The sequence below is a fragment of the Stereum hirsutum genome, assembly GCF_000264905.1.
Source record: "Stereum hirsutum FP-91666 SS1 unplaced genomic scaffold STEHIscaffold_9, whole genome shotgun sequence".
NCBI classification, from domain to species: Eukaryota; Fungi; Basidiomycota; class Agaricomycetes; order Russulales; family Stereaceae; genus Stereum; species Stereum hirsutum.
Window position 1 is genome coordinate 1,355,581 of NW_006763139.1, and position 23,836 is coordinate 1,379,416.

Genomic DNA, 23,836 nt, shown 5'->3' on the forward strand with positions numbered 1-23,836 from the left:
GACGGATGTGTATATATTGTCGTATTCCACAACAGCCTGTAATATATACGTTGGCATCTTGTTTTCCAATGTCGCCTGCTGTTTAGCTCAAGCTCCACCGTGAATCTTCCCAAACGAGAACTCTGGGTGAACTCTATAGTGGAGCTTGGGGGAGATTGATGGCATGCGAGTTGCTGCTGCTTTGTAGTGTTGGGCGATTGTTGAGCGTAATTAGACAGTTATCTTCAAAGCGAAGCTTGTCACGTCGAAGACGAACGCGGAGTTCGAAAATTCGAAATATTCTGTGGAACCGGCACCCAGGCTCATCGTGACACTCGTTCGCAGAAAGATGCAAGAGATCTTGTAACAGAGTATCTGAGTTCTATTCTTCACGGCGGTGTCTGACTCAAGTCTCGAAACTAAATCCTGAAGGACTATTACATTTGACTCGAGAGCCTCCAACGGGTATGAGCACAACGCTATATTTGTACAGGGTTGTAGTACCGTTTTTTCTACTCCCTGATGGCGTCGTATGAGGCAGCCTGTGAGTCAAAAGAAAGGGAGGGCGGGTTCGAAATGATAGCGACCGCCAGCGCAAGCCCGAGAAGTGTGGACCGAAAACCCGGGAATGAATGTATGTAGAAAAGAATGTGAAGCCCAGCACAAGTGATGGGCCAGAAGTGGCCCAAGGAACAACTATCAGAATGGCCTATCTGTTGTAACGAATTTAGTAAGATCCAGCCTTGATCTAGAGACAAAGAACAAGTCAGGATTCACTACGGTGAGAGTCACTGGAAAAGGGGCATAGGCGTACCGTGGCATCATCAGCATCCACGCTCGAGCTCTTGCCACCAGTGATGGACAGCTTGCTGAAATCCCAGTTGCCTGAGCAGTTGCCGCAGTCTACGACGAGGCGCTTGCCGCTGGAGCCAACGGAGACTGAAGTTGTGCTCCCGGTGAAATTTACGTCGCTGAGGATCGGAGACAGGTATGAGCTCGGAAACGAAAACAACAAGGGGTTCATCATGCAAGGCTCACGAGATCGACGACTTGGTTCCCGGAGTTCCGGCTGAATAACGTGGTTCCAGTCAGCATTCGTACAAGTGTATAGCTGACAGTTCTCACCATCATCTGGGTAGCTCTGCGAGATGAGCACACCATACTTGTCGATCCCAGAGAGAGTATTGCTGAAGAGACAAAAGGAGCACATTAGCTGTCGTATCATAGCCGTGATTTTAGGGCCATGACATACCCGGAGTATGTGACGTCGGAAACGGAGCCGGTAGCAGTGCTATGTGCAATATCCCTGGTGAGCTTTACGATCTCAAGATTGGAAGAGGCATATACACATACGCTTTGACCTTGATTCTAATACCATACATGGAGGCTGTCACGGTGTTATCAGAGATAGTAACCCCGGAGACTGTCTTCGCGTCGGAGATAGAGCCTATGCTGATGCCATGCCTAAGGATGTGTGTCTCAGCAATGAAATCGTTCGATGCACTAGGAGTGAAAACGCACCCCCCACTGCACGTATTTCCCTTGAACACGATGTTACTTCCTGAATTGATAGCAATGCTGAGCCGGGACGCATTAGCCGCAGAGACACAGACGAAGTGAAATGTGATTCGGGGTGACTCACCAATCATCCTGGTTCTTCACAACGGAGTATTGGATGGTGACATCGGAGGCACTGACGTCGAACCCATCTGTGTTATGTCCCTTGTCACCAGAGTCGCCTGCAGAGTTATCGACGGTTGCCTTGTTTATGACAGTAGTACCGCTGGTTCCTGCCGCCTTCCATCAATACAAGGGAGACAAAGTCAAGGCGATGATACTCACCGACGGAGACAGCCTGAGCGGGAGAGTTCAGGACGTAGAGCTGGTTGAAAGTGCCGTAGCCCTTAACCCTGCAGTGACGGCAATCAGAATGGAGTTGATGCTGGAGAGAACTACTCTGAGCCTACTTCACGAAGGGATGCTGCTCAGAAGGTATCAGTCAGTCCCCAGGAAATATATCGCCCTCACAGAGGACTCACAGGCTTGTCGACACCACCATTGGTACCCTCACCATCCCAATAAGCTGACAGTAAACTTCAACATGGGGAGAGTTCCGTGAAGCGATTGAGCAGGAACTTACCGGCGCCGTTGCCATTTACCTTGTACCCATTGCCATTAAATGTCACGCTATCCGTGTCAAGCTGTTGAAGACCGTGAGTTGGAGTGAAAACAGAGGACTTTGGAAGAGGATTTGCTTACCGTGAAGAGAGGACCATCAGCTGAGAAAGACGGATGGTGTGCGTTGACCCATGACAGTGGCGTAAATATGAGACAGTTGGTATTCAGTTACAAGCATGAGGAGTAAGAACCTTACAGGTAGTCTTAGAGAAAGTAATGTCACCCTCCATGTTAATTGTAGCGCCTTTCTTGGCCTGGGGAAAAGTTAGGTGCGGAGAACAACCAGCGAGAGATCTGCGTCAACGCACGGCGATGGTTACAGTGTCTGAGGAGTGACAACGTCATAAGCTCATGAATGATCAGTGACATCAAGAAAATAATATACGCACTTCCAGACGGGACAGTAAAGGCTTTAATGGTGACAGTGCTGCACGAAGAAACAGAGGATGCGCTTGAGACGCTATCAACAGTGCAAGTAGCCCGCTTAGCAGCGTCGCTCGCGGGCACTGCCGACGCCACACCAGCTAAAGCAACGATAATGAATGCGCAGAGGAACTGCATAATTGTGGATAGAAAGAACGACAGGGAGAGACGAAAATAGTCAAGGATCGGATAGGGGAAAATCTCCAGCTTCCTTAGACGAGACTTTATATTATACAGGTTGATGGACCGAGTCTAGTCGCTGGCAGCCTATGTTATGTCGGGGACCCGCTTGCCAATGGCCGGTTTCTACGGTGTCTGTAGGTCGTTCGAGTAGAACGATCTCGAGTATCACCATGCTGTCAGGCCACAAGGAGTCGCCTGGCATGCATCGGAATGCTGCAGAATCGCAGCGGGTAATGAATTAATACTTTACATCATCCGTGTGCCAAGCCTCGAAGAAGTAGTAGGATCGAGATGGAACTGACCTTTGGCTGGGTCGTCCGCGAGGATCAGAAGAGGTACTCAAAGATCCGCACAATGAACATCTTCCGATGTATGTAGCGTGGGAGCCTTAGCGTAAGCCAAATGTTCTGAGGAGCGGAGAGGCCGCCCCGGATGAAAGTCAGGAGAGCAGGTGAAGCATACTTACGCTGGCCGTTAGTCCTCCATTCCCACTCTCAGAACAACGTTCATACATGAAGGTATCTTGAACGAGTACTAGTGAGAGGCAGCTTCGACAGAAACACTTTGACGGGAGGAACGAGCGACTCCGTCGACGAAATCATCCGTCAGGTCCTGTCGAAACCGGGTTGCCCTCCAAGCTCGGTGAATTGCATAGCAACCGACTGCACCCATGCGTCGTTTGGCAAGATCGACGGCCTATGTAACAACCGAATTGTCCGCGAAAACGGGAGCATTTGTGTAGTGTTCGTCGGTGCCTGACAAAAACATACTCATTCAGTGGTATCTCCGCCACGCTCCGACTTCGACCTGCGTGCGAAATCGAGCTCAGTTTACTTAACAAGACACTCAACGCAAAGACCTGATAATGCATGGAGGAGCAGACCACCACAATGGTCTTTGATATTACTAGCCCGAGCTTTCGATGCGAAGCAAAGACGTTCTGTATACACATTGCACGCCCTACAGGAATAGAAATAATAGGAGTTAGCGACGAGCAAAGACGCCAAGGTGACGACCTATACCACCACGCGACCATCTCCCGAAAGTCCATACACGCAAACACGACGACCTCGCCGAATATCAGCCTAAATGCCCCTGTCTACCATCTGTCTCCCTCTTCCGCCCCTCCCACTAATCCCTGCAGAACTAGCCCCTATCAGCGCTCGCCCCAGACCCGTCAACGCCACCAACACTTCTCTCCGTCTGACGCCACTTCTGCGCCACCCGACCCTCACCACCCACAAGACAAACAAGACAAAGGAGACATCCAAGAACAACCTTCGTAGGATGATCATCGCCGGGCTCCGTCTATCCGAGTGTGCGAGGAAGGAGCCTAAGTATCGTAGGAGGGACTGAAACCGCGACAATGCTCGGATGAGGTAGGTCCACAGACCCATATCATCCAAATTCCAAACAAGTGCATCTCGTGGTGCGTCGTAAGGGCTACGTCGACCTGCAGGCCAAGTGGGTGAAACGGATGGACGAGCAAGGTTTGAGGAGGATGGGTGTATACCCCATACGTGTGAGCCTTGGGACTCAAGGACCTCGAGGCGTTCGGTCAAGGCCGCGAGGTGGGCTTGTACGTTCTCGATGGCACGTTCGATGACAGGCCGCGAGGATGCAGGACGTGAGGGAATATGGGAGGGGAACGGGTGTTGTCGTGTCCCAAAAGGAGTTGATGCCGATCTTGAGCCAGGATATGGATGGGTTTGCTCTGAAGGCATCATTTCTCGTGAAGGTGGTGGCATGTTATGGTACATTCGAGGGACATATGGGTATTGCGGTGGTGATGCTGAGGTCAAAGAAGCGGAAGATGGATCGGCGAATGCGGATGGTATTTCGAAGCCTGGATGGGGCTGGGGGGAAGGAATACGAGGTTCTGGAAATGCCGACATCATGAGTGAGCCGGCCATGGGTGTGCGATATCGGTGAGAGGACAATGAGGATTGGGGTCTGTTAGCATGACTTTGTTGATCGCGTGGTAATGGCGGTGGCGCTTCTTCTTCGTCGGACGACCCTTCCTCAGAGGTTGATTCTTCGACGTGTGCTGAACGATGTGCTAGTTGTTGAGCGGACGCTGACATGGCTGCCTCAGGTTGTGGTGGTTGGATATGAGCAGAAGAGCGCCCTAAGCCTCGTTGCACAGGCGCGTCGTCAGATCCCGAGGAGTCCGAATTTCGGGAGTGGGAGAGCGAGCCTGTTTGTTTCATGTAAACTCAGTCGTAAGAAGCGAGAGCTGTCAATGTGACATACGGCTCATCATGATATTCGACGGATCACCAGCAAAAGACTCCAGCTCCTGGACCAAATCCCTTGCCACCGTCTTGTCAGAGTACTTGCGCAGAACCTGAGCCACTATAAGCACATAGCTCGGCGAATTGATGGGCATAAGACTCACCTTCAGCAATGCATCTACATAAAGCCATTTCGCCTCGTATGACTCAACATCTTTGTGTTTCGCCCATGCATCCCTTGAATTTGCAGAACCAACATGTGCGTTTCCAGAGGACCGTGTTAGCACGTGATAAAGGCCATCAATGCAGGATTGAGCAAGAAACATACCACTTTGCCCTATCTAGCATTTCCCATATTGGTGGCCGTGCCCCCTGGACGTTACCAACAGTCGCTGTTTACAGGAAGACAGGAGCAGCTTCAGGATTTGGTCGAAAGATCGCAAGGTGAGGGATCGAAAGCACCTTGCTTGTACAGACTAAATAATACAATCGGCATCAAGTGTATACCCAGAGACACCCAGACGACTACCGACGAACCTGTACATTGTCAACTTCTCCTCATACCCCGTTTGTATCGGGCCTGTCTTAGGCAAGCTCTGAATGATTTCGACGGCTCGGTCGAACTGGGCGTCGATCAGCTCGTGTGAGTCCATTATGTGCGTAAGCGTTCGGGCAGAAAGTCGTTATATAAGTTAGGATAGAACAATAAGGTTGAGAGTATGAGGTGGAGGAATCGTTGCAAGACGCAGAATAAGCCGTGATAAGTAAAGAAGCAGCTGGCAGCTGGTTCAGTGCAGTGAACGTGAAATCAGCTTCCGCCCAGCCGTTTTCGCATGTAAACCTTCGGGCCGGCACCCGGCCAGTACCATAATCGGAAATTTCGCGTTCTTGGCACGGCGCGTCTACTTCGCGTCGAAAGTTGAGCACACATTGTACGATGTATGTGGCGGTGATGAGACGGCGAGGAAAGCGATAATAAGATAGACAGAGATAACGGAACGCAAAGAATTATCATGGTGACGGTGGTAGTGATGATCCCAAGCTCTTCGCTTCTGCTGCTACCTTCGGTGGTGTCGATTTCCCCTCCACCCATGTATACTTTAACGATCCCCGAATCCTCTCGTCTTTGCCCTTCGTCACATTCTGACCTACATGCAAGGGACAGATAAGTATCATATCGTATGTATACACCAGCTGAAAGGAGTACGCACCTTTCCAAAACAACTGCCCCCAAGCCTTCCCATGCTTGCCCTCCAACTTGAATTTCGCCCTCGTGACAAGCCAATAGCTTCCTTCAATCCCCTTCGGGCCCCATCTACACTGTGTAACCCGACGTCCGACTCCACCATCAGGATGACGCGAGAGCACTTCGTAGAGGTTTCCCGGGCGAGATGTGTCGAGGCTGGACGGGAGTTCTCTGGGGAGGAGTTTGCGAAGGGCACCGGCAACGGCGTCAGGATTTGGTGGTTTCATGGTTTGTTTTAGGAATGGTCGAGTTGGAGTTATGACCTTGCGGGAAACATTCCCGACGAGACTAGACATGGTAAGGGCTCGAAAGATAGATGGAGCGGTTGGGTTGGTCGTGATGTTCGATTGAGCCTCAAAGGCGAAGTCGAGAGGGAAGCAATATTCAGACTCCGCTAGGCTGAGTGGCCAGTGGCCCAAATTGCGCGTCCTTCACCCTTTTGTCAAAGGTAAGCTTGCGAATGACGGCTGCCACGTACAGTACAGATGTGTAACAGTCTTCCTGCCCATCTGAACTCAAAGATAGGTTTTCAAAGCAAAGGAGCTCAACTGAGCAGTGGAAAAGATTATGCGAAGTATTCAGTAACAACAATCTAAAGCAAAGAGCTACGCAGTCTCCACATCAGGAGGGATAAATTGGTTCGGCCCAGGCTCCAATACCAACTTCCTCAACCTCTCCGTATCCCTCCTCTGTTTCCTAATCTTCCTAAGCTTCTTCCTACCCATCCTCCAGGTGTCCCTCCACCTCAGCTTCTTCAGCTGTTTCTCGGTCTCTCTCATCCGTTCGTTCCACTTGAATATCCCGTCCACCCTCGCCTCTTTCACCGATCTGCCACCCAAATTCTTGACTTCGGCATCAATGTACTCCTGCATGGCAGCACGCCTGCTAGTGCGACGGGCTTGCCAACGTGCCTGTTTCTTGGCACGAGAGTGGCGGTTCGAAAGTTCTTTGTTGAGATGGGTTTCGACGGGGGCGGTTGGATCATACGGCTGAGCTTTAGGATTGAACAGAGATGCGATGTAGGGCTTCTCGAATGAGTAGTCGGGCCATTCGGCTGATTCATTTAGTTCGGGTAGTGGAGCAGGCTGATACGTGATCTCCAGAACATCCTCCGCCAGGGTGTCGTATGCAGAAGCTGAAATAGACAGAACGTAACATGAGCGGGGCAAGTTCATCGCAGGATGGCTAGACATAAAAGCAATAAACTGTGGATGGCGTACGTTCTGTCTTTGAAGGCGCTGACTCTCTAGGCCAAGGGATGTTCATACGGGATTCAGTCTTCTTGCGTCCCGGGATTGGAGGCTCTGTCGCCGCAGCGAACCTCTCCCAGTCGAAGCGACCCTCCTCCTTATTCCATACTGGTGCTGAGGTACCCAGGCGTTTCGCAAAGACACTAATAAATGAGGCCTAAGTGAGAATGAAATGGTAGTAGACCGAAAGATGAGAACCTACGGGACAGTGCGTGGTTTATCTGAGTCGCGAGCTGGAGGAAACTCGCGTTCGCCAAGGAAGAGTTGGAGCTTAGAATAATGCACCTGTTCGTATTCTTCCTGATTTTGTCGACCCTGCATCCCGGAACAGCCCATCCACCACACCATCCAACAAGGACATTATGTCCAGTGATAAAGCCAAAAGAATGTGAGAATCCCCTGCTACAATATAACAGTAGGCAAAAAGCCAAACACGCACCTTCAAGTAAACCATGTTCGTCAACTTGTTGATCTGCGCAACCTCCAGAATCTCATTTATTCGACTATTCCTGATCTTGACCTGATCTCCGGGAACAATATTCCACCATTTTATGCGGTCCTTTGGCCTCGTAACATTTTGGAGTGCACCTGGGACTTTCCTCCGGTCTGACCAGTGCTTAGGTAGAGGCTCGAGGTGTCTGAGTTCTTTCGTCCAGGGTGAAGCCGTGGCGGCACGACGGGCCTGGGGAAGAGTCCATCGCGCAGGCATAACCAGACGAGTAAACCCACGTCGCTGAGAGACCAGAAAGAGGTAAAGAGAGAGAGAGGAGTCGGACGTTGGCCAACGCACATCGGAAATGTTTGGCGAAGTCGCGACGCGCAGATATTCGCTTACGTCATCTATTATCGGAATCTGTCGGGTCATCTGAGAATTCCAAAATCTGAGTAGGTTGAACATATTCACTGTGACCCTAGAACGATCATAAAGCGCAACAATTTCCTCTTCTCCGTCGGAATATAAAATACTGTTAACGCTCATCTAGTCGTTTCAATTCGTCGAGATAAATACAAAATATTATGTCGTAACAACTCCATATCGACCATATAGACACACATGACATGGCAGTACAGTGGTATCGATATGCTGAGAAAGATCGTATTGACATGCCCAAGGACCTTGGGTGCAATAGTTAAGATCCCACAGCAATTGCTTTAGAGGGATGTACTGGACCGCCGGTCCAGGCAACAGAGGTAGAACTTGGTTCCTCTGACTCTAAAGACTAGAGAGACAAAACGCGTGAAAATGTGCAACACACCGAACGAGCGAGTAGACATACCTCCAACATCATGGTCACAGTTCCATCAACCTCTGCAAGTGGGATTCCACAGCCTACTGCAATTAACCTCCTGTAGTCGTTCATACGTCCGCCCGTTCCCGCCGTGGCCTGGAACGCCACGAGCTCGTTAAACATCTCCTTTCTCTTCTTCCTATGCCGTCCTATATCTTCCCTCGAGGCCTTGCATGCAGCCTTCACGGCCTCCGGATCCGACGGTATCTCGGCGTATAACGATAGCAAGTCGTTCACCTCCTCCTGAATGGGCGCTTTCCTCTTTCCCAACCTGCTCTCCCCAATCCCGTCTACACTTCCATTCATACCGATAGGCTCCATATGGTCATCAGCAGTATACACCTGCGATCCTGGAACCAACGCAAGTTCGCCTCCTGCGTTATTCCTGATCACTTTCTCCCGCGCCTCTTCGTCCTTCACCCACTTCTCCCAGCCCAGTCGATATCTCTTCCCCATCTTTGCACTCAACTCTTCCTCCAGCTTACTCAAAGTCTGCGTCGCCTCCTGTATACCTTGTGCCTGCACCTTCAGCTGCCCAACCGACCTTTGGCTATCCAGAATCTCCGCTTGAATATTACTCAACAACGCATGGGCCTGGTTCAAATCGCGCTCCTTATCCCGAAGCTCTTGGTCGAACGAGGCCGCCAAACTGTCCAGCATGCTCGTCATGTCATTAATGCTGCGCGTGCTCGCTTTCTGCGCGGCGACGGAATAGTGCAGAGGTGGCTTGTCGCCATGGGAAGGGGCAAACGAGTAGTTTTGTGGCGGGAGCGGTAGGGGTGGGTACGCGGCTTGTTGCGCGCGGAAGGACATAGCGAGGGCTCGTGAAGGTATGACGGGCGACGCACGGAACTGTTCGTCTTCAAGGATGTAGTCCTCCGTACTCTTACCGTCTCGGTTCTGGATCTTCGGGTCGGCGCCATGGTCGATGAGGATTTTGACCAATCGTTTACTTCTACACCGGGCGGCCATAGTGAGCGCCGTCTCGCCGTCTTCGTCCTGAAAATTGATGATATCCGCCAGTTCGCGAGGGAAATCTGAGAGTCGGCCGAGGACAGTCTCCATATAGTATCGTGCCGCGTGGGTTTTGTTTTTCGACATCGCGACGTCTACGATATGGTGGAACACTGTTCGATTCGCGTTGTCGATATTGAGCGTCGATCTGTGGAGGTGTTCGTATAGTTCGGGGAACTTCCGTACGTCGTAGTTGTTCGCGAACATGACACTGCGCATGAGGGCCGTCTGTCCTGCCTTGTTCACTTTGAAAATGTCGGCACCGGCGGTGAGAAGAAGTTTGACAATCCTGATACGACCCATGGCGCAGGCCCAGTGGAGCGCGGTGTGGCCGTCATCGTCAATGGCCATGTTCGGATCGAGATCTGGCGGTGGGTTGACAAGGATTTCAGGTATCTTATTCTGGTCAGAGATGAAGTATTCCAGGATTTGGTCGCCATAAGATCTCGTGTCTACCCCGTTTGAGTAAGGAGCCTCGCCGTCCGATTCATCGTCGTGGAATCGTCTTGAACGCCGTCTACGACCACCCGCAGGACTCGGAGACCATTCTTCTCCAGCACCGTTATATCCTCCATGACTTGCATGTTCAGCGTCGGACGCGCTGCCTAAGGGCGAAGGCGTTCTTGAGCTCGAAGAAGCCTCAGATGGTGAAGGTGTCATGGAGCCATCGTCGGACCCGCGTGTTGAAACAATATCGGCAATCGAATCGACCTCGACGTCCACGGGTTTATGAACCTCGGTTCCTGTGCGACGAACAGGCCGGCCGGTGTTGTTGTTCGCTAGGTGTTTGGGGGCTAGTGGCGGACTCTTGGCAGCGGGTTGGAATTCAATGATGGGTCGAAGAATATGATCGCAGTTATACTGCTTTGCGAGTTGCAGTCCTCGTTCAAGAGGGATCCATGTCCCTACGCAATGCAACATCGGGTCAGTCGACACATCGGGACATAGTCTTCACGCTGACTCCTGAGATGAGGCGCAAAGCATAGCGTGAACTCACCTTGATACTTCCCGTATCCACCCTGCACCTTCTCGTGCTCACCCTTCTGCACCTCCCTTTCTAGCACTCGCGTACGCTGCGGTTTGTCGAATCCAGCGACTTTCAGAATTTGAGTCGCGTTCAGCCACGAGTCGGCTCGACGGCGCATTACAGCGACGCCCTTACACATCCTACGCGTGAAAAGAACGTGAATCGACGCTCCAGACATTCAGAAAGCAATACGAACATTTCGTAGACTGGTATCCCACTATACGTGGCCTATATGATGAGGAAGAATGGTTTCAGAAGATGATCCTGCTAGTGGTTCGCAGCCGACTGACCTTGAAGATCTGATAGGCGTCTGAAGGCATGATCGTCGACGGTGCCTAGGGCAAGACGATGCACGATGCGGAGTGTCTACGTATACGCTGGCAAGAATGGAGGCGCAGAGGCGTGAGGAGATAGACGATACAAGGGGAAATGTATCCTGAACAGATCCGGCCCCACGCGTGTTGTGGTGTCGCGACGCACCTGACGCGACGCGCCTCGGACCACGCGTCCGAATTCAACTTCGAGCATTGTTCACCTCATCCGCCTTTCATTTGTTTTCCCAATTTACGCAACAGGACACTACAGAATGTGCTGGTATCATTGTCTCGGACGACTTGCAGACTTGTCTCCCAGACAATAGAGAGTCAAAGCGCTTGGCTATGACTGATGGAAGTGTTTCACAACGCGCAGACGGCGCTACAGACACACACGACAAAGGGAAGTCCACCAACTCGAAAAACGCGCAGACGACAGGGCTATGACATGACTACATCATCAAATCATCGTCCTCCATCCACAGCTTCATCCTCCACCCATCCTCATCCTCATCCGGGTCCTCAGTCGCCCACGTCGTTTCCTCATCATCGTCGCCGTTGGTCGGGCCTCGTTGATTCTCTTGTTGTGCACCAGTGTCTACACCGGATAGGATGTCTATCTCCTCTTCCTCAGCTTTCATCTTTCGAAGTGCGATTTCGCTCTCGTCCTCCTATATTCGTCAAGCAGCATGAGTTGAGCTCTAAGACAATGGGAAAGTGTCAAGAAAGAGACTGACGATATCGAACTCATCTTCACGTTCCTCGTATTCCACATTCTCATCCACTTCTTCAAACCCACCGGCGAAAGCTCCCCAACGCTCAGGTGTTGGACAATGCCATATTAGAACGTTACCCTCTTTTGTCGTCGAACATATTGAAGGTTTTGTAGGATGCCACTGCAGTACATAAGAGCGAGGTGCAATTAGCGACGAGGTATCGGCGATATAAAAGATTGTCGTCTTACATGTACGTGAACCAAGGGCTCTCGCCCACCGTCTAGCGTACTCGCAAACTGACCATCATTGGAGATGTCCCAAATATATATCTTGTGAGTCGCGGGATCCGCCGCACCTACAGCATCACGATTAATCTAGATGCTCGAAGTTTCATGAGAGGACTACGAACCTCCAGCAAGCCACTCTCCATCCGGACTGAAGGACATTGCATGCCATGCAGCCCTGCTAATCGGATCATTGAAGCGATGTGTCGGTTCGAGTTCCACTTCTATGTATTCCCGAGCATCATTAGGTGGCGGGTAGGTGGGTAGGTTGAATTGTCGTAGTGTCCGGTCGGAAGAGTTCGTGACGAGTCGTCTAACATGAAAGGTGAAACTATTGAGAATGACCATGCTGAATGAAGGAATGATTGTGCCATACCGACCGGATTTTGCGAAATCCAAACCTCGCATGATACCCGCGCCTGATACTTTATGTCGGGCGACCATCTAGGAACGGGACGCAACAGGTAAGAGGGGATACACGACGTTCGCGTTTTTCACCAAAAAGTAAACAATGGGACATACAGATTTCGTTCGTGTATTGAATACAAGAATGTGGCCCAAGGAAGTCCCCACGAATATGTGCTTTCCAGTCGGGTCAAATCGAGCCACCGTCATGTCAGATCTTCACGAAATCACACCAATCAGCCATAAGTGAATGGCTCCATAAGGATAGAGACGTACCTGGGGGCAGACATCTGCGCTTCCTCATCACTCTCATCCTGCACCTCAAACAGTTCTACCCTCCCTCGGTGCTGCTTCCTCAGGTCTACGAGATACGCCTCGCCCGTACTCAATAGAGCCAAGATGATTTGACTTCATTCAAGCTTCGGTCATCATGAACATGCATTATTTCGAGAGCAACGCACCTATTCTTTGGATGAAAGCTGGCCGACGTAACGGGTGCATCGAACCGAATCGTCGCTTTCCTCTGCGGCGGATCTATCTCCGACGCCAAATCCCACACAATCACATTCCAATCCTTCGAGCCCGTCAACACAAACCTCGAATGCCGCGACCAACTATCGAAATTGATCAAACGCACCACGTAAACACAAAGGCAGAGGCAGAGAAACCCGGACAAGAGCAGACAAGGGTGAGTAACGGCTCACTCACTCGAAAGAGACGCAAATGAACACACGTACTCACTCGACACTAGTCACGCCCTTGACGTGTCCTTCCAACCAGCGCACTGCTGCATGTGTCTGCAGATCCCATATGACTGCTGAACCGTCGTTTCGAGCTGTGGCAACGTATTGGCCTGAGGGATCGAAGCGTGCTTGGAGGGCCTGGGATGGGAGAGATGTCTGGACGGCGGTGGGGTAGGTGATATTGAAAGGGTCTAAGTGTAAAGATATTGTGAGGCTTATTACACATAGATTATCATGATTCCCATGCGTACTGAGAAGTGATGCGTTCATTTCGCGCGGGTGTGTCGAGAATGAAAGTTGAAGCCACGATACTCTGCGTCGCGCCGCGTTTGAGTGTTAACAAGGACCAACCTCAAGGTGATATCAAGATGGTACTGTGTGGGGCAAGCTGAGGTCTACTGAGTCGGGGCGATGGAAGGCAGTCAACCTTCGATGGTGATGGTTCAGTGTCAAGAGGTGCCAATTCGCAACTGTGGCACAAGCGTCGATCGAGGACACTGTGGCGTTGCGCCACACCATTTGTTTGTGGTGGGTTGCAGAGCAATTTGAAAGTAATAACTTGAAACGCGATCCTTATGGTGATAGGAATATGTCACTGTGGAGCAAGTATGGCGATAATAGTATGTACATAAGGAAGTGAGTGTCACGGTAGTGTGCACGTGGGGAACATCGACAAGATGGTTGTTCATGTACTTATGACAGTACTGAGTACCTACTACTACCTCAATAAATTGTCAATGAAAGTTACAGGTAGGAAGCTAATTGGGGCCTGTGACGATTCGGGAAACCATCCATCGAAACGAAAATGTAGGGGAAAAAACAGGGAAATTGCAGGAAAACGGAAACAAAATTGAAGAAAACCAATGGGAAAATGAAGACACATCCACTGATGACCCTGTGCCCTGGGTGCATTAGTAGCATAGCAAGGCCAAGGGTTTATTCTTTTGCGAGAGTCCTGCACGTATTTCATTCACAAAAGGGCCAGCTACAAGACATAAACAGTCAGGATCGAGAAAGGATTGAAGGATTCCTGCGTGCGAACTATCCCTTCTGATGAACTTACCTCAGGACATCTCGACCCGGTGGCTGCTCAAGCGGTCGCAGTGAGCTCTCCATCGGTATCATCATCGGCGGCCTACTCCTGGTCATGGAAACCATGCCCTTGAGCCTCGTCACCTTCTTCTCCATCTTCCTCTTCGTCAGACTGGTCGCCTTTTTCTCCACCTTCCTCATCGTCAAACTGGTCGCTCTCTTCGGTATCGAGGCCGCCATCCGTACTCTCAGTTGCATCAGCATCAGTGCCGTCGTAGGAGCCGGTATTATCAGTCGTGTAGCCGGCGTAAACCGAGGAATATTCGAACTCCTCATCATAATCATCTGAGGACTCTAAATCGGGGGTCACGGAGCCTGACCAAGGGGCTATACAGCTTGTCGTTAGACGACCACTTCCAATAGAGATACAACCAAGGAGAAAACATACAACGAAGCGTGTGTATACTTCGACCATATCCTCGACCCTGAGAAAGATGCACTGGAGCTCGCTGCAGGAGTAAAAGCGCCTCTGCGGCGGTGATCTCCGCAGATACTTGCTTCAAATCCAGTAGTGTTCTTGCGGCCTTCAAGTCAGCATCTGTTATGGCCGTGGGGACGTAGCTTCTAATTCCAGGGAAAAGATGATAGTCAGCATGGATACGAACCGGGCCGCAAGGCCTGCATAAAGCGCTCTTTGAGAATATCACTTACAAAATTGGAGTTCCAGCATCGCGCTGACGATCGCCGTGGTTTGGGGAGATAGAACGTGCCTGTGAACATCAAAGCTAGTGAGTCCTCAGGGAAAGTTCCAGGATATAGATGGAGAACTGACAGAGCGGGACACCGAATGGTCAGCTCGAAAACGTACAGTGGGCGGTGATGATGGATGGGTGTGGATGGACGAGGATGGAGTGGACACAGTGATCTGAGCTCCGTTCTCGTCCACTGAACTGTAATCCCTGCCACCAAGAGGTTGCGATGCAGCGTTGGTGACCTTCCTCTTGTGAGAGGAGTGACCCTCAGAGTCTATTCCCTTGGCGGATTCTCGAGCGGCGGCCAATTTCCTAGCCTTGAGTTCATTTCTCTGCTTTAAATATGCCCTAGGGGACATATTGATGGCAACGAGAGGCATCTTAAGATACAGATGTTGGAGGGTTCACAAGCCAGGCAGGGGAGAGGGCGAGATGATGGAAGTCCGAGCACAGAAACCAGAAGGACGAGGGTGTCGAAATCCAACCAGCCTTTATAGGCTGATCGGATTACAATGGAGTCGCCAAAAGCGTTACCTGCAGCCACGTGGTCCCATTCCGGTGTCCGTCAGATTAACACCAGGTGGTGCTTATCGCGTAAGTATCAGATAACTTCTAATATTAGCCCCTTATCAACTGTCTTTATCTGATCTTTTGTCTCCCATTCAAGGCCATTTTCTTGTATATGCCAGGAGCACCTGCAATATAATCACGATCGCTGAGCGATGTCTGGATGGGAGGTAAGTACGTCGCGGTAAGTGCTTCTCCAAAACGTGATGAATGCTCTTTCATTGTACTCCTGTGCGGCTGACTCGACCACGATATCATAGGCTGAGAGTGATCGTGAAGGTGCATGTTTAGTTCAAGTACTGCGATGAGATGGAAGCGATGAAAACGTCACGCTTGACGAAGATTGTTGGGAACGAGTTGGCAGTGGCCAGAAGATGAGCCACCCAGTGGAGTATCTTAAGGTACTCACTGAGTGTTTAAGAGTACTTGGCCTGACAAGAAGTGAAAACCCGCCGTGGCGGTCGTTAGGAAGTTGCGATCCAATTGCGATCCATAAATTGGTACGACGGGTTCTAGGTGTACCGATGCTCTGGGTTGTCGGAAGTTTGTTCATCTCCAGCGAGCGGCCTTTTTCTGCAGAGCCTGGATAGTAAAGGCTTGTTTCGAGTGGGATGTAGCATAGCTCCAGAGAGCATGAGAACCTCGAGCAGAGCAATCAAAAGAATAAAAGAAGTACAAGAGCTACGTAGCTTCAGACATATTACCGCTTGCCCTTCTTCCTGCTCGGCCTCGCATTCTTCGCTTTCCTCTGGTCTGACATCTTCCTGTCTCTCCGGATCTGCTCCACCGACTTGAGCTCATTCTTGACTCTACCCATCGACTTCCCCCCATACCGACCACCAGTCGGTTTACCTCCCTTTCCTTTACCCCTACCTCCAGCCCCCTCTCCCTCGGTCGGTCCCGCAGCCTCTGCACCCTTCTTGATTTGCCTGACCTTCCTCTCATAGCCCTTGTGAAGCTTGTCTAGAGGCTTTGCTTGAGTGACCTGTTGATGCTTGAACCTCTTTCCTCCCTTCCCTGCCGGACCTGCACCGGTGAACCTCGAATCCTCCATTTCCCCGACCTTGGGCAAACTGAACTTGCTCTTCGCCTTCCACTCGTCGAAGCGTCCGCTGCGATACGTGGCTGGCAACTTGGTTCCGCTCTCGGTTCTGACCATTTTGACGTTGTCGGCGCCAGCTCCGTCGCCTTTGACGAACTTCTTCTTTTTCTTATCCCAAGTCGTTTGGGAGTAGGCACGTTTTTGAGCAGCTACACCTTCGTCGGTGGTTAGATCGAAAGTGGCGTTGCGCGCCTGCTCAGCGAATGTGGCATTATCGCGTAGAGAGTACCTATGGTAACGAGTCATGAGTATGAGGATGCCAGGACACGGAGAAGATTAATAATGGACATACCCTTTCTCTGTGTCGGCATCTTTTTGGTAATGCGACATGTAGAATTCCTCGTCGCGATAGCCATCTTTTCGCTTTTTCGTTGTGGTGTCGAAGACAGCCTATGAGTGAGGTGTATCAGTAAGTATCCGTATGAAGTCCTGTCAAAGAGATAAGTACCCACCGCAATATCTGCCTCGTCCGCCATCTCTAATCCCTCTACTTCCCCTCCGCCTTCGATCCCATCCTCTTCGTCGGAGTCGTCCTCAACTATAGCTGACGCTGACGTGGATGCCATGGCTGCTCTCTCGACCGCCTTGGACAGTGCCTTCCTCCTATCCTTCATCAGAGCCGCATTTCCCGTCTTCCCTCGCGTTCCAATCTCCAGAGCGGTCTCCGCAGGCCGGAATGAGTTGACCGTCCTCAACAGCAACCTCCTCTTCTCCTCTGCCTCCCTCTGTTCTTCCCTCCTCTTCACATCCTCTTGTCCTCCCGTGGCCGCGCCGATCCCCTTCAACCTCAGAACAGGATGTGAGCCTCCCTCTGCACCAGCCCCAATGAGGCCCCAAGCCCCCGGCTTCTTCATCATATCCTTCGCCCTCTTATAACTCGCCTGACTCGCCTTACCCTTACTCCTCTCATACATCCCTTGACCCTTCCTCATGACATCCCTCAATACAGGAAGCGAATGGTTCGCCTCGTCCAACGAGCGAATGTACTCCACCTCCTCGTCCATCTTCTCCCTAGTGAACGTGCCCAGCATCAACGACTCCGTATATAAGCTCTCGCCCTTCCCCTGCTCCTCTGACGCAGTGGCCTCGCTCTTGATTGGCCTCCCGAGAAAGAGCTGAAGATCGAGCAAATAAGGCAACTCAACGGGACTGACGAAACTCCAAGCCCATCCCTGTCTTCCAGCTCTGGCCGTCCTTCCTACACGATGCACGAATACCCTCGCACCCTGCGGGAAGTCGTAATTCACCACGTTCTCAAGAACTGGGATATCGATACCACGAGCAGCAACATCTGTCACGACGAGGACATTGGTCACTCCTCGACGGAAGAAGTCCATCTGTTGCGTGCGAGCGGCTTGATCCAACGACCCGTAGATGTGCGAAACGGAGTAGCCGGCGGTGATCAGCAGGTTGGTGAGGTACTCGACATGATGTTTGGTGGCGGCGAAGACGAGGGTCTGATGAGGTGCTGTGAGCTGAGGCCCACCACTCTTTCCTTTCCCTTTCCCCTTCTTCTGCTTCTCTCCATCTTCTTCCGCCTTGTCGGGATTATTCTGTCCTAGAGGGACGCAGATAACGTCCCGCAACAACGCGAGCAATGAGGCGTCTTTCTCCGTCTGCTTGACTGAAAAGAACGCCATTCTCAAATCGGAACTGATCTTGCTCTCCGCATCCAATCGGACGAGCTTCGGATTGTCGAGGCCTGCTTTCGCGAAGTCGACGAGACTTTTGGGGAGTGTGGCGGAGAAGAGAAGGGTTTGACGGGTTGGAGGGAGACGACTGACGATTTCGGTGAGAGCGGTCTCGAACCCCATTTCGAAAAGACGGTCGGCTTCGTCGAAGACTACGTATTGGACGGACCGGAGGTCAAGATTCATTTCGACGATGAGATGGAGGAGACGACCGGGTGTGGCGATGATGCTGTTTGTGTGGTCATGTCAATTATATCTCAGTACGTTGTGCGGATGAAAAGGAGAAGATGTGCTCACACGTCAGGGTTACTTGAGATCATCTCAAACTGCTCGTCCAAACCCTCTCCACCCACAATCAGCCCCCACCTCAATGCTTGTCCTCTCTTCCCATCCTCTGCATCATCATTGTCTTTATCACCAGCGTGTCCTCCATCTCCCTCTCTCCACCCTCTCGCGAGTTCCTTCCCGACCTTCATGACCTGCAACGCCAGTTCACGAGCTGGCAGCATGATAAGGGCACGAGCACCAAACGAAGTAGCATGTCGTCCGCCTAATCGTTGAATGAGAGGCACGAGGAACGCGAGCGATTTCCCAGAACCTGTTCGTGCCATGCCTACAAGATCTCTTGGAGGATTAGACAGAAGGACGGGGATTGATTGTCGTTGGATAGGTGTAGGGGTCCGGAAACCCTGGAGGGTGAGTGAACGGAGGAGCCACGGATGTAAACCTACAAGTCTCTCAAGATGTAAGACTTGCAATATCAACATGAAAAATGTGGTACGCACCCATGCTCTGGAAACTACCACCTCCAATCTCCCCCTTCACAAGCTTATTCTTGCCCTTCGTCTTCTTCATAACCTCCGTTCCCTCTTTCACATCCCTCTTCGTCATAGAATCCCTGATAATATCTTGCAGAACGTCGTCGTCATCTCCGCCATCGTCAGCTATAGCAGATGCACCTGCTCTGGGTTTTTGTTTCGCAGAAGTTTTCCGTTTCTTGTTCCCGGCCAGAGCAGTAGAAATATCGACCGAGTCTTCAGAGCCAGAAAAGTCCGAGTCGTCTTGTGGGACGACAGAGAAGTCTGATGATGGTTCCTCTTCTTCGTGAGCTGGAGCGCGTTTCCGTTTGTGAATGGCCATAGTAGGGAGAAACACCCAGTGGTGAGGTAGGTGTAGAGGAGGTATGAACACAAGGGCAGTAATTTCGAGCGGGTGGCAAAAACACTCGGCTCCGACAAAGCGGCGCTGTGGCGGGCAGAAGCCGACGGATGCGGCCCCTGGACGTTGTTCGGCAGTGACTCAGATTGACAGTCGAACACTAAGTTTTCAGGTTCAAGCTTTACCAATAGGTCTCCACTACAGTGTCTGGCTTCGCAAATGATTACTGTCCAAGAGATGCATTATTCAAAATACAGTATTGTGTTCATTCTATCGCTTCACGAGCGTCCACTGCCCCAATAAATCATGACTTGCACTGAGTGCCAGTGTCCCCGCACATTGAAACACCCTGTCGACTTCTGCAACGTAGAGCACTTCTGTCAACAAGTCTGACTCCCACTCGACCTCGAACAGTTCTCCACCCATAATTTATACCCATACCGCACGTTGAAACCGCTCACACCGTGAACGGATTGCACCTGCAAACCGCTGCTCTAACCCCGAAGCTCATCACGCTTCCCAACACCAGTCCCCCAACCAAACAGAAGCTTGTCACTGTCGCCGCGATGTCCACTTCTTCCTTTCTTCCCTTGAGCCGTTTGTTATGCTCGACGGATGGTGCGGACATCATGCACATCGAGGAGACGTAGCCGTTAGAGGCGCCGAAGAGGAGGAGGAGGAACATGAAGAGAGCGTCAGAGGTTATTAGCGGTGTTGAAGAGGGGTCGAGAGGGTCGAGAGGTGCGCGTGACAAGAGGGAGGAGGAGGATGGTGAAGGGCGTTGAATATTGCAGGCGAGGAAAAGAGGGATGAAAAGTGTGCGAAGGGAAGAAATGATGGCAAGTTTCCTCGAAGACCAGATTAGGAGACGAGGATAAGCACAGAGTTGGCGGCCGAGGAGGTCCCCTGCACTGAACACGAGGAAGTGAATGGATGCGAAGAGGAGCGGGGCTGTGTTGGGGTTTGTCGGTTGGACGGAGATGGTTAGTGGTGGGAAGACGGACTGTTACGATATATATTCCGATATGCATTTTTGTTAGCTAACAAGTAAAGATGCATTTGTGTGAATAGTGGGAAAGACGTACGAGAGTGACGACAAAGACGTAGGCTACCGCAACCTCATAAATTGCATTTCTTTTCGCCACACTCCATATCCTCTTCCACCCTTCCTTCCTCATAATCCTCTCACCCACTACCCCACTACCATCCCTACTACTCGGGCTGAACAACGGGTTCTGCTCGGTCAGATCCGTTGACAACCTCCTCCCGTGTGCCCACCCACTCCCGAGCTCATCCACGGGAGCCACCACAGCCTTATACTCCGGCATGCGCGTCAACCATGCGTTCGCGACCGCGCATAGAAGGAGAAATACGGTGGAGAGGAAGAAGAACGTCCTGGCAGACTTTTCCTCTGCTTTACCGTCACTCTCGGCCCATGTCTGGACGCCCTCTGAAGCGGCTCTTACAGCCCTCACCAGCAAATCTACGCCACCTTCCCCGTCGCTTCCGGTTCCACCTGCAGGAGAACCAGGGATAGGATGACCTCCCGGAGGCGGCGGTGGTAGAGCATGCAAGCTTGCTCCCGCACTGAGTACTTGTACCGTGCTCACCGCCACTGCCACCGCTGCCTGCCCTCCCATGACAGCTTGCATCGTTGCTGGACCGAAAAGACTGGCGACAGCGACGATAGCAGTCTGAAGGTATGAACCTGCAGCAGCTTGGCATATCCCGTTAAGAAGAATGAAAGCGACGAAAAGTGGGGTGGGCAGGTGGGTGAATGTGCTGAGGGTGAGGAGGAGAGATAGGAAGGAGAGGGTGAGGATCGTGATGTGGGTTCGAGGGGCGGCTTTTGCCTACAAGTTTGTGAATGCAGGATTGTATGTGAGGGTTAGGGGTTTAGAGAAAGATGTAATGCGGTGGACTGACCTTGGTGGAAGTCGCAGTTGCATGGGCTAGGAAGGCAAAGTTGGAAAATGTGAATGAGGTGGAGAGGTAGGAACTGAATGTGTTCCGTATGGGCGAGCCTTCGAGGCGCGACAGGAAATAAGGTGTTGCGGTAATCATGACTGCATCACCACAAAAGTACACTCTGAGCAATGGCGCCATGCTTATTGGTCATACGCTAACGCACCGTTCCAAGGCAGCAGGACAGCACAACCCAGTATGAAATGTATCCACTGTATCCGCGGGTCGACGGGATGAGTGGGTGCAGGCTCCGTCTCGACGTCTTCTACATCTTCAACGTCGAGTTCTGTTTCTGGTATTGCGTGAGGAAGGATGTGGTCCGTCGATGAAGGTGCATCCGGTATTGAGTGGTAGGGTGCGTCGTCGGACGAGGTCGAACGACGGCGAGAGGGCATGGTACAGTCAGTAGCTTTGTTGACGAGAGTACGTTATTGATGGCAGTAATAACTATAGGGCCGTTAAATATCACGACAGATAGTTGGGGGCCAGTGTAGCAGTCGTCGAAATTGTACGGTCGATGTCGACTTCGGCGACACGATGCAGTGGGTGGGAGATACAGGAGGTGGCCACACTCTGCCTTCTTATCGTACTACGCCACCTGAACCTCCCATTTGTAGTGAGCAACCCTGAGCAACCTTGAGCAACCAATCCCGAACAAGATGTTTCAATCTCCGAAAGGCCGTACTACAACCAGTTCACTTTCGCCAGCCTTCCCTCCATCGTCCCAATTAACTTAATGCACCTACCTTCCCTCCCTCGACGGCCCCTTCGCTTCCCAGCTGCCATCAAATATCATCCCCATTCACGGTCTTCGTTTATCCCACGTAGATGTCAATCGTCATCCAGCATCAGCCGAATGGACGATTCTATAAGCACTCTCGCTGAAACCGACGACTGTGGTATTCCCCTCCGACCGACTTGGTCCGTCCACGAACTGCTATCCTCCTACCCTAAACCGAAACTCTCATCCACAACACTTTCACACCTGCACCGTCTCTCTGCACTGGCACCACCCGAAGAGGGCACCCCAGAACACACCAAACTAACCAGTGAGCTCGAGGACCTCGTTAAGCTTGTGGAGGCCGTCAAATTGGTAGATTGTAGTGAGTTGCAAACCGAACAGGAGGAAAATAAGATACCGGATGGCAGAATTCTGCCGAAGGGTGTTGGGATTGATTTGACTGGTGGTAGTGTTGAAGAGGTGAAGGACGGAAGAGAGTTGTTGAAGCATGCGGCCAGGACGGAGGACGGATTTTACGTTGTTGATGCGGATAGGAGACTGCCTAGGTGAGTGCACAGCGTGCTAGGTACGCAATATTTTAGGAACTACTGAAAACCGCCTTGAGTGCAGTCGAACGAAGGAAATTCTATCTGCGGACTGAACGAATAAACCATCTCCGTATCGACCTGTGCAGAGGTAGTACTCCGGCATTCTGTTCGCCGAACACATATTCACAAGCTTGCTTTGGACTTTTGTGGAGATCGCCCTCTCTGTCTACCTCGTGCTGCCAAGATTACTCTGTAGTCGGTTTTGACATTGGTCCATCTGTATGAACGCCAAGAAACATCAGCGTACAGCGTATCTCTCCGAGCATGCCATGATGAAAATCGGCGGTCAGCTCTTTGTTCCTGCCCACCATCCATCCCTTACATGTGGTCCTCATGATATGAAGAAGCTTCCTCTACAGCCAAGGAAAAGTCTAGGCTTATGATCCGTGCCAATCTGGGTACTTGCTCTCTTTCGCAGGCAACCTCCGTCTTGTTCACTTCTCTTCATGACATAGCTCCCAATGCTCGATGAGAAAGTAGCAGACCTGAATCCCACACGTATTTACGGTCATCTAATGCACTAAACTGTCACGAATTGCCTCTAGACATCGAAATGCTGCAGGTCTCTCGTCTCCGAACTCGGATTTTTCACAGTTGGACAACTCATGCACTAAGTCTGTAGACTTCAGGTTCCACGAGCCCTTCTCCGGAGATCTCTGTTGGATCTTGGCTTGGAAGAAGGTTGAGATCATCGTGGACCGAATATGACACACGACTACCCGTACGACGCCAAGCCTGCCGTTCACCGCTGATACAGGTTCGTTGTGCATCTTCAGCCTGTGGATCACGTTCGGTGTATGTGTGCAAGTTATCGGGGCATTCGCTATTGCAAGGTGTTGCTATCGTGCTACCCAGACGTCGTCGCTCACTTTGTTTAGAGTTGTGGTGTAGTACTAGAACAGTCTTGCAGCGTAAAGACTACACTCGACATTCTACTTGCCTACGCCTTCTGGCC

General features: G+C 51.4%; 10 protein-coding genes across 10 annotated transcripts; 1 reads left to right on the forward strand and 9 right to left on the reverse strand.

Moving 5' to 3' along the window:
• Nucleotides 1-745: 745 nt before the first annotated feature.
• Nucleotides 746-3,721, reverse strand: STEHIDRAFT_99168 (polygalacturonase; the record flags this gene model as incomplete). The annotated part of the gene is made up of 17 exons (XM_007305538.1): nucleotides 3,230-3,721; nucleotides 3,066-3,125; nucleotides 2,547-2,976; nucleotides 2,466-2,482; nucleotides 2,354-2,411; nucleotides 2,239-2,258; nucleotides 2,120-2,180; nucleotides 2,019-2,062; nucleotides 1,947-1,960; nucleotides 1,822-1,889; nucleotides 1,622-1,769; nucleotides 1,501-1,557; nucleotides 1,327-1,443; nucleotides 1,232-1,270; nucleotides 1,105-1,166; nucleotides 1,018-1,048; nucleotides 746-950 (listed from the first exon to the last, which is right to left on the reverse strand). Exons 3-17 carry the CDS (start codon nucleotides 2,716-2,718, stop codon nucleotides 746-748), a joined length of 1,113 nt encoding a protein of 370 aa, XP_007305600.1. The 5' UTR covers nucleotides 2,719-2,976; nucleotides 3,066-3,125; nucleotides 3,230-3,721.
• Nucleotides 3,722-3,784: 63 nt separating this feature from the next.
• Nucleotides 3,785-5,650, reverse strand: STEHIDRAFT_99170 (ACBP-domain-containing protein; the record flags this gene model as incomplete). The annotated part of the gene is made up of 5 exons (XM_007305539.1): nucleotides 3,785-4,960; nucleotides 5,017-5,110; nucleotides 5,162-5,234; nucleotides 5,326-5,389; nucleotides 5,527-5,650. The coding sequence occupies 5 exons, from the start codon at nucleotides 5,648-5,650 to the stop codon at nucleotides 3,849-3,851; spliced, it is 1,467 nt and encodes a 488-aa protein (XP_007305601.1). The 3' UTR covers nucleotides 3,785-3,848.
• A 358-nt stretch (nucleotides 5,651-6,008) lies between these two features.
• Nucleotides 6,009-6,470, reverse strand: STEHIDRAFT_59660 (uncharacterized protein; the record flags this gene model as incomplete). The annotated part of the gene is made up of 2 exons (XM_007305162.1): nucleotides 6,009-6,145; nucleotides 6,209-6,470. The coding sequence occupies 2 exons, from the start codon at nucleotides 6,468-6,470 to the stop codon at nucleotides 6,009-6,011; spliced, it is 399 nt and encodes a 132-aa protein (XP_007305224.1).
• Nucleotides 6,471-6,768: 298 nt separating this feature from the next.
• On the reverse strand, nucleotides 6,769-8,269 carry STEHIDRAFT_81029 (uncharacterized protein). Its single transcript, XM_007305235.1, has 4 exons — nucleotides 7,933-8,269; nucleotides 7,696-7,808; nucleotides 7,464-7,636; nucleotides 6,769-7,378 (listed from the first exon to the last, which is right to left on the reverse strand). Exons 1-4 carry the CDS (start codon nucleotides 8,200-8,202, stop codon nucleotides 6,849-6,851), a joined length of 1,086 nt encoding a protein of 361 aa, XP_007305297.1. The 5' UTR covers nucleotides 8,203-8,269; the 3' UTR covers nucleotides 6,769-6,848.
• A 225-nt stretch (nucleotides 8,270-8,494) lies between these two features.
• On the reverse strand, nucleotides 8,495-11,249 carry STEHIDRAFT_169463 (transcription factor). The gene is made up of 5 exons (XM_007305540.1): nucleotides 11,114-11,249; nucleotides 11,020-11,051; nucleotides 10,794-10,963; nucleotides 8,771-10,701; nucleotides 8,495-8,713 (listed from the first exon to the last, which is right to left on the reverse strand). Exons 1-5 carry the CDS (start codon nucleotides 11,141-11,143, stop codon nucleotides 8,624-8,626), a joined length of 2,253 nt encoding a protein of 750 aa, XP_007305602.1. The 5' UTR covers nucleotides 11,144-11,249; the 3' UTR covers nucleotides 8,495-8,623.
• Nucleotides 11,250-11,539: 290 nt separating this feature from the next.
• Nucleotides 11,540-13,593, reverse strand: STEHIDRAFT_99182 (WD40 repeat-like protein). Its single transcript, XM_007305541.1, has 10 exons — nucleotides 13,537-13,593; nucleotides 13,284-13,476; nucleotides 13,004-13,156; nucleotides 12,819-12,950; nucleotides 12,660-12,759; nucleotides 12,514-12,581; nucleotides 12,263-12,450; nucleotides 12,102-12,208; nucleotides 11,875-12,033; nucleotides 11,540-11,808 (listed from the first exon to the last, which is right to left on the reverse strand). Exons 1-10 carry the CDS (start codon nucleotides 13,553-13,555, stop codon nucleotides 11,590-11,592), a joined length of 1,338 nt encoding a protein of 445 aa, XP_007305603.1. The 5' UTR covers nucleotides 13,556-13,593; the 3' UTR covers nucleotides 11,540-11,589.
• Nucleotides 13,594-13,974: 381 nt separating this feature from the next.
• STEHIDRAFT_169465 (uncharacterized protein) lies at nucleotides 13,975-14,704 on the reverse strand. The gene is made up of 2 exons (XM_007305542.1): nucleotides 14,349-14,704; nucleotides 13,975-14,270 (listed from the first exon to the last, which is right to left on the reverse strand). Exons 1-2 carry the CDS (start codon nucleotides 14,660-14,662, stop codon nucleotides 14,252-14,254), a joined length of 333 nt encoding a protein of 110 aa, XP_007305604.1. The 5' UTR covers nucleotides 14,663-14,704; the 3' UTR covers nucleotides 13,975-14,251.
• Nucleotides 14,705-16,333: 1,629 nt separating this feature from the next.
• STEHIDRAFT_122485 (DEAD-domain-containing protein) lies at nucleotides 16,334-19,380 on the reverse strand (the record flags this gene model as incomplete). Its single annotated transcript, XM_007305543.1, has 5 exons — nucleotides 19,215-19,380; nucleotides 18,727-19,156; nucleotides 17,191-18,658; nucleotides 17,031-17,128; nucleotides 16,334-16,967 (listed from the first exon to the last, which is right to left on the reverse strand). The coding sequence occupies exons 1-5, from the start codon at nucleotides 19,318-19,320 to the stop codon at nucleotides 16,337-16,339; spliced, it is 2,733 nt and encodes a 910-aa protein (XP_007305605.1). The 5' UTR covers nucleotides 19,321-19,380.
• A 443-nt stretch (nucleotides 19,381-19,823) lies between these two features.
• STEHIDRAFT_122486 (uncharacterized protein) lies at nucleotides 19,824-22,092 on the reverse strand. The gene is made up of 4 exons (XM_007305544.1): nucleotides 21,719-22,092; nucleotides 21,514-21,653; nucleotides 20,673-21,440; nucleotides 19,824-20,590 (listed from the first exon to the last, which is right to left on the reverse strand). Exons 1-4 carry the CDS (start codon nucleotides 21,945-21,947, stop codon nucleotides 20,045-20,047), a joined length of 1,683 nt encoding a protein of 560 aa, XP_007305606.1. The 5' UTR covers nucleotides 21,948-22,092; the 3' UTR covers nucleotides 19,824-20,044.
• Nucleotides 22,093-22,408: 316 nt separating this feature from the next.
• STEHIDRAFT_59495 (uncharacterized protein) lies at nucleotides 22,409-22,843 on the forward strand (the record flags this gene model as incomplete). The annotated part of the gene is made up of 1 exon (XM_007305150.1): nucleotides 22,409-22,843. The coding sequence occupies one exon, from the start codon at nucleotides 22,409-22,411 to the stop codon at nucleotides 22,841-22,843; it is 435 nt and encodes a 144-aa protein (XP_007305212.1).
• Nucleotides 22,844-23,836: the final 993 nt, after the last annotated feature.

Coding starts and splice junctions, on each gene's coding strand:
- STEHIDRAFT_81029 (XM_007305235.1), bottom strand. CDS start 8,202: ATGCCTGCGCGATGGACTCTTCCCCAGGCCCGTCGTGCCGCCACGGCT. Junction 7,809..7,932: donor CGAACATGGTTTACTTGAAG/GTGCGTGTTTGG, acceptor TCCGGGATGCAG/GGTCGACAAAATCAGGAAGA. Junction 7,379..7,463: donor AGCGCCTTCAAAGACAGAAC/GTACGCCATCCA, acceptor TGTCTATTTCAG/CTTCTGCATACGACACCCTG.
- STEHIDRAFT_122486 (XM_007305544.1), bottom strand. CDS start 21,947: ATGCCCTCTCGCCGTCGTTCGACCTCGTCCGACGACGCACCCTACCAC. Junction 21,654..21,718: donor TGTCCTGCTGCCTTGGAACG/GTGCGTTAGCGT, acceptor GTGGTGATGCAG/TCATGATTACCGCAACACCT. Junction 21,441..21,513: donor CAACTGCGACTTCCACCAAG/GTCAGTCCACCG, acceptor ACAAACTTGTAG/GCAAAAGCCGCCCCTCGAAC.
- STEHIDRAFT_99182 (XM_007305541.1), bottom strand. Junction 13,157..13,283: donor AAGGGCGTGACTAGTGTCGA/GTGAGTACGTGT, acceptor CAATTTCGATAG/TTGGTCGCGGCATTCGAGGT. Junction 12,760..12,818: donor GCGCAGATGTCTGCCCCCAG/GTACGTCTCTAT, acceptor GATTTCGTGAAG/ATCTGACATGACGGTGGCTC.
- STEHIDRAFT_169465 (XM_007305542.1), bottom strand. CDS start 14,662: ATGATTATGATGAGGAGTTCGAATATTCCTCGGTTTACGCCGGCTACA.
- STEHIDRAFT_169463 (XM_007305540.1), bottom strand. CDS start 11,143: ATGCCTTCAGACGCCTATCAGATCTTCAAG. Junction 11,052..11,113: donor ACGCCTATCAGATCTTCAAG/GTCAGTCGGCTG, acceptor CTCATCATATAG/GCCACGTATAGTGGGATACC. Junction 8,714..8,770: donor CTGTGACCATGATGTTGGAG/GTATGTCTACTC, acceptor TTGTCTCTCTAG/TCTTTAGAGTCAGAGGAACC.